The sequence below is a fragment of the Bison bison genome, unplaced genomic scaffold (genome assembly GCF_000754665.1).
Source record: "Bison bison bison isolate TAMUID 2011002044 unplaced genomic scaffold, Bison_UMD1.0 scf7180017860501, whole genome shotgun sequence".
In the NCBI taxonomy this organism is placed as follows: Eukaryota; Metazoa; Chordata; class Mammalia; order Artiodactyla; family Bovidae; genus Bison; species Bison bison.
In genome coordinates, this window is record NW_011491073.1 from 4,958 (window position 1) to 6,117 (window position 1,160).

Genomic DNA, 1,160 nt, shown 5'->3' on the forward strand with positions numbered 1-1,160 from the left:
GCAGGTGACGCTGTAATGCCGTCTGCAGGCCACCCCCCACCCTCCCCAGCACCCTGCTCCCAGGCCTGTCAGTCCAGCACCACCTCGCAGGGGTGCAGGTGGTCAGCGTGGGCAGCCGCGTAGGCACGGCTGAATTCCTGGAGGCGGGGAGCACAGCCCAGCCAGGCCTCACCAAAGCGGTTCCAGCCCATGAAGAGGAAGGTGCCAGGGCCGGGGCGCACGCCACAGTGCAGTGGGGTGCGAATGGAGGCCTGCCCCTGGCCCCCAGGGCCCCCCACCCGGAAAACCGGCAGCGTCTGGCGGAGGACACGGGCAGCTGCCACGGTGATGACAGACTCCTGTAGCTCTGCGTCGTGGGCAACTCCGAGGATGGTTCCGTAGATCACTGTGGGGACACGTGTTGGCCAGTGACCTCAGGGGAAGACAGGCCCCTGGCTCCTCCCCACCACCCGCCCCGCAGCGGGGCACTCACCAAAGTCACTGGTGCACACGGCCAGGAGGAGCTCGGCATCACTGCAGGGTCTGCAGGCAGCTGACATGCAGGGCAGGGCAGGAGTGGAGCCCTGAGCCCTCCCCCAGCTGGACACTCCTGTGTCCAGGGCAAGGGCAAGCTCCCAGACCCCCCTCAGGGCCTGATGGCACCTGTGGTCTCAGATAACTTGTGTGCACACTCTGAAGACACCCTGCACTTGTAACACTAAAGGTTTGTGCGTGTGTGATGCACACACAGCCATGGGCCAGCACGCAGGCACAGGGCCCACAGGCCTGGAGCTGCAGGGCCAGGTGCCCGCCCGTCTCCCATGCAGTACCAGCAGGCAGTAACTCCCTGTCTCCCAGAGCTGCTTCCTGGGACCCAAAGACACCAGACCAGCCCATGGGGCAGGAGGTTATGATGGGTTCGGGGGTCAGGGGACAGAGCAGACACCCCCGCCATCCCCCGTGGGGTCAGGCTCCGACCTCCAGGAGAGCAAAGAGCTGGGCCTGGTGCCCTGCGGGGAGGCGGGGCTGCGTCTCCATGGTGACAGGCTCACAGTGGACTTCTGTTATACTGGGCTAGGGGAGGGGAGGGAGGTCACCGCCGGGCCAGGGAGCCCTGGACAGCTATGGCCGTCATCCCCTCCCCCAGCCCTTCAGGACCGGGTGGCCCTGCCTGGTCTCAC

At 66.5% G+C, this 1,160-nt stretch overlaps 1 protein-coding gene across 1 annotated transcript; it reads right to left on the reverse strand.

The window, feature by feature from the left end:
* Positions 1–589, reverse strand: LOC104982787 (meteorin-like; the record flags this gene model as incomplete). Its single annotated transcript, XM_010832245.1, has 2 exons — positions 1–385; positions 473–589. Coding segments are annotated over 2 exons (434 nt in total), but the record flags the coding sequence as incomplete, so codon positions are not given.
* Between the last annotated feature and the right edge of the window lie 571 nt (positions 590–1,160).